The 4,203-nt window shown below is 42.9% G+C and overlaps 1 protein-coding gene across 1 annotated transcript in view; it reads right to left on the bottom strand.

The window, feature by feature from the left end:
• ZNF26 (zinc finger protein 26) overlaps positions 1-3,906 on the bottom strand; it is a 29,392-nt gene extending 25,486 nt beyond the window's left edge. Inside the window, exon 1 of the mRNA XM_008566193.1 lies at positions 3,706-3,906. Coding sequence (XP_008564415.1) covers positions 3,706-3,753 — 48 coding nt within the window. The 5' untranslated portion in view covers positions 3,754-3,906. The remainder of the gene's footprint in view (positions 1-3,705) is intronic.
• Positions 3,907-4,203: the final 297 nt, after the last annotated feature.

The following is a 4,203-nucleotide window of genomic DNA, read 5'->3' as shown; positions in this document are numbered from 1 at the left end:
GACACTGAGGGTTGCGATCCGTTGCCGGTCACGAAAAAAGACAAAAAGGAAAAAAAAAAAATCTCAGCAAGTTATTTTGTAGATATCAACAAACTGATTCTAAAGATTATGAGGAAAGGCAAAAGACTCAGAATAGTCAACACAATATTGAAGGAGATGAATAAAGTTGGAGGACTGACACTATTTGACTTTGAGACTTTCTATAAACCAATAGTAATCAAGCCAGTGTGGTACTGGTGAAAAGAACCAATAAATAAATGGAAAAGAACAGAGACGCCAGAAATAAACCCCCATAAATAAGACTCAGAATAGTCAACACAATATTGAAGGAGATGAATAAAGTTGGAGGACTGACACTATCTGACTTTGAGACTTTCTATAAACCAACAGTAATCAAGCCAGTGTGGTACTGGTGAAAAGAACCAATAAATAAATGGAAAAGAACAGAGACGCCAGAAATAAACCCCCTTAAACACAGTTAATTAATCTTTGACAAGCCAAAGCAATACAATGGAGAAAAGAGTCTTTTCAACAAATGGTGCTACAACAACTGGATATCTACATGCAAAAAAAAAAAAAAATGAATCTAGACAGAAACCTTATACCTTTCACAAAAATTAACTCAAAATGGATCACAGACCTAAATGTAAAATGCAAAACTACAAAACTTCTAGAAGATAACATAGGAGAAAATCTAAATGACCTTGGGTTTGGCAATGACTTTTTAGATATGACACCAAAGGCATGAACCATGAAAGAAATGATAAGCCGGACTTCATTAAAATTTAAAATGGCCAATATCCAGAACAATGACACCAACAAATGCCAGCAAGGCTGTGGAGCAACAGGAACAAATCATTGAACAAATTCATTGCTGGTGGGAATACAAAATGGTGGAGGCATGTCAAAAGACAGTTTGGCAGGTTTTTTTTACAAAACTAAACATACTCCTACCATGAGATCCAGCAATCACACTCGTTGCCTTTTACTCAAAGGAGTTGAAAACAGTTCCTCACAAAAACCTGTACATGGATGTTTATAGCGGCTTTATTCATGATTGTCAAAACTTGGAAGCAACCAAGATGCTGTTTAGAGAATGGATAAATAAACTGTGGCACAACCAAATAATGGAATTTTAGTCAGTGCTAGAAATAAAGGAACTATGAAGGCATGAAAAGACATGGAGGAAACTGTAATGCATATTACTAAGTAAAAGAAAGCCACTCTGAAAAGGCTACATACTAAAAATTACAACTCTGACATTGTAGAGAAAGAAAAACTATGATGACAGTTAAAATAAATCAGTGGTTGCCAGGAGTTAAGAAGGGATGAACGGACAGAACACAGAGGATTTAGGGCAATAAAACTATTCTGCATGATACTACAATGCTGGATATATGTCATTATACATTTGTCTAAACCCATAGAATGTACACCACCAAAAGTGAATTCTAATGTAAATTATAGAATCTAGGTGATAACGATATGTGAGTGTAGGTTCATCAAGTGCAACAAATGTGCTAATCTGGTGGGGGATGCAGATAAAAGGGGGAGGCTATGCATGTGTGTGAGCTGATGATACAAGGGATATTTCTGTATATTCCTCTCCATTTTGCTTGGAACCAAATACTACTCTAAAAAAAGTTATTTAAAAAATTAATAAGAAATATCATAAATGTGCAGAGCTGATCACTGTTTCAAAGTATGTAATAGTGACAAACTGAACATAAGTTTCCACCAATACGGGAATAAGTAAACAAGAATATGATACATTCATTCTATAGAGACATATTTGCAACCTGCATAACAATTACACACAGTATGATACCATTTATATAAAAACAAACTGTTTTAAATATTGAATTAACCACACCATGTTGTCATTCAAACTGCCTCCAGAGAGGGTTTCCTGACAGGCAGTCTAAAACAGCCACCCGGCCACTCTCTTTCATGTGCATAACATTCACAACTTTTTTTGTTTATGATGCCCTTCTGACATTTGACTGTTGCCCCCCATTGGGTCATGAACCCTGTCAATCTTGTTCACCCCTGCATGCCTTGGAAAATTACCTGGCATAACAGTCAATAAATGTTTGTTAAATTAATACATGCACTCAAAAACAAGGAAGTACTGTTTACAACATTTCTTAAAATGTCTTTTAGGCCTTAAGAGGCAATAAGAGCACAAACTCTGAAGATGAACTGCCTGGGATTGAATCTAGCTCTGCCATCCTAGTCTCCTGGTATGCCTTAGTTTGGGACCAAGGGCAAGTTCCCAGTTTCCTCACCTGTAAAATGGGGACATAATACCTGCCTCAGATGGTCATGAGACTTGAACGATGTCACACATACAGCGTGCTTAAAAGAGTGCCCAGTCAACAGTGGTAGCTATTAATATTACTCAAGGCAAGTTCACTTATTTTTTTTTTATTTCTATTGTAAGTAGAATTATTTTCTCTCATTGTATTCTCTACATAGTTATCGTTTAGAAATGATGCATGTATTTAGAAAAAAGATGATGTAGTTCGGGGTAAAGTACATTGCTCACTGAAATACTTCCTCCCTGGAACCCTAATTCTTCCTTTCACTTGACCTTAAAATCCTATTCCTAACCATTTCCTTACACTTGTCCACACCCTCATGCAATTCATTTTGCCGCACTCCTTTAACTCTGTCAGGAAGCCACCATCTGAACTATCCCCCAAACTATCTCTGCTCTAGAAAAACTGCCTAAAACCTATAAACTCCCAAATCCAACAGACACCTTTTTGCCTCGTGAAATACTTCTTCGAAGCATTTCATATCATGACCTATATGAAGTTCTCTTTTCTCAAACTTCCGGGGAGAAAAAAAACCACTCCTCTTTTCTTATAACTTGTCTTGCACTCCAGCCCTTCTTCACCAGGCGCCTTTTCCTTGTCATTACCCTGAGTCCTCCTTGGCTCTTCAGGGCTCTAGTCGGTCACACTCTGAGCTTCCGCGAACACACGTGCCTTAAATCTGTATATTTCCAGTTTAGATCAGGCACTGCTATTCAACACCTCATAAAGCCTTTCACGGGATCCACTTCTACTAGTGTTCTTAGTCTCAGGAAACTTCACCACCACCCACCGAGTGCAACGGGTGGGGCAATCAAATCAATGTGAAGTCTCCCCTCTCATTCACTCCATCAGTTATTTGCAATGTCCAGGTAATCCACTGGCCCGCCCCCCACCACCAAAATTCTCCCTCCTTTGTACCCTCAAACCCTTCTCTCGACACACTGATCTGTAATTGTACCCGCTGCTCACTTGATTACCCTCCTTACCAGATCACAGCTCCTTTAAAACAAGGAATATACATAGCTTATCTTTGCACTGCCAGCACCCCAGAGTACAGCACACAAAAAGACACTCAGTAAATGTGCATTTGGACAAACGAAAAGGGGGAATTTCTAAGAGTCTGCACAAGACGACAACCCGTGTGTGGGAAACATGACATGAGAGAGGACCATCTCCTTAACAAGGACCCTCAGAGTTCACGGCCCGCAGCTGGCAGTGAAGTATAGCTGCCGAAGGACAGGACACTGGACACAAAATTCCAGAAGGAACGTTCCTGGAGGCTGGGGGGCGGGGAACACGTGAGTTGAGGTCCTGGGTGCGACCGCGAAGAGATGAACGCGGCCAGTGTCCAGTCAGCTTTTAAAAAGTCAAAGTTCCTACTTACCCAACAGGAGGCTGTCCGGAACCTGGTGGCCATCCCCCCGCTCAGCATGGTGCGAGCCGCCTGCGGGTGCAAGAACCCCGGGCTGCGGAGGAGGGAGGCGGCCTCCCGGCCTGGGCAGTAGCTTCGGCGCGACTCGTCTGTACCGTCCCGCGGCCCTGACGCGGGGGACCGATGCCGCCCTGCCTCCGTCTACGCCCCTGACCAGCGTGGGGTGCAGCTGGTCACGATCCTGCTCCGCCCAGGACGCCCCAGGCCGGGTTAACTCCGCGGCCGCAGAAACGCAGACAGCACAACCCCCTGGCCGCGGTCCGCCCCACTGAGTCCAAGAGAAACAGCCCCGCACGCACACACACACCCGACTACAGCCTGCCGGGGGTGCGGCGCACGTGGAAGTGCGTCATGTGTCAATGCGACGGAGAGGGATGGAGCTCGGAAGAAAACTACATGCCCCAGAATGCTCTGCGAAGGGGCTCTCGTAGAAGCAGGAGGCGGACCTGG

This window comes from Galeopterus variegatus, unplaced genomic scaffold, assembly GCF_000696425.1.
Source record: "Galeopterus variegatus unplaced genomic scaffold, G_variegatus-3.0.2 Scaffold228, whole genome shotgun sequence".
In the NCBI taxonomy this organism is placed as follows: domain Eukaryota; kingdom Metazoa; phylum Chordata; class Mammalia; order Dermoptera; family Cynocephalidae; genus Galeopterus; species Galeopterus variegatus.
The sequence above is the reverse complement of the archived record's forward strand: the minus strand, read 5'-3'. Positions and strand labels throughout refer to the sequence as shown.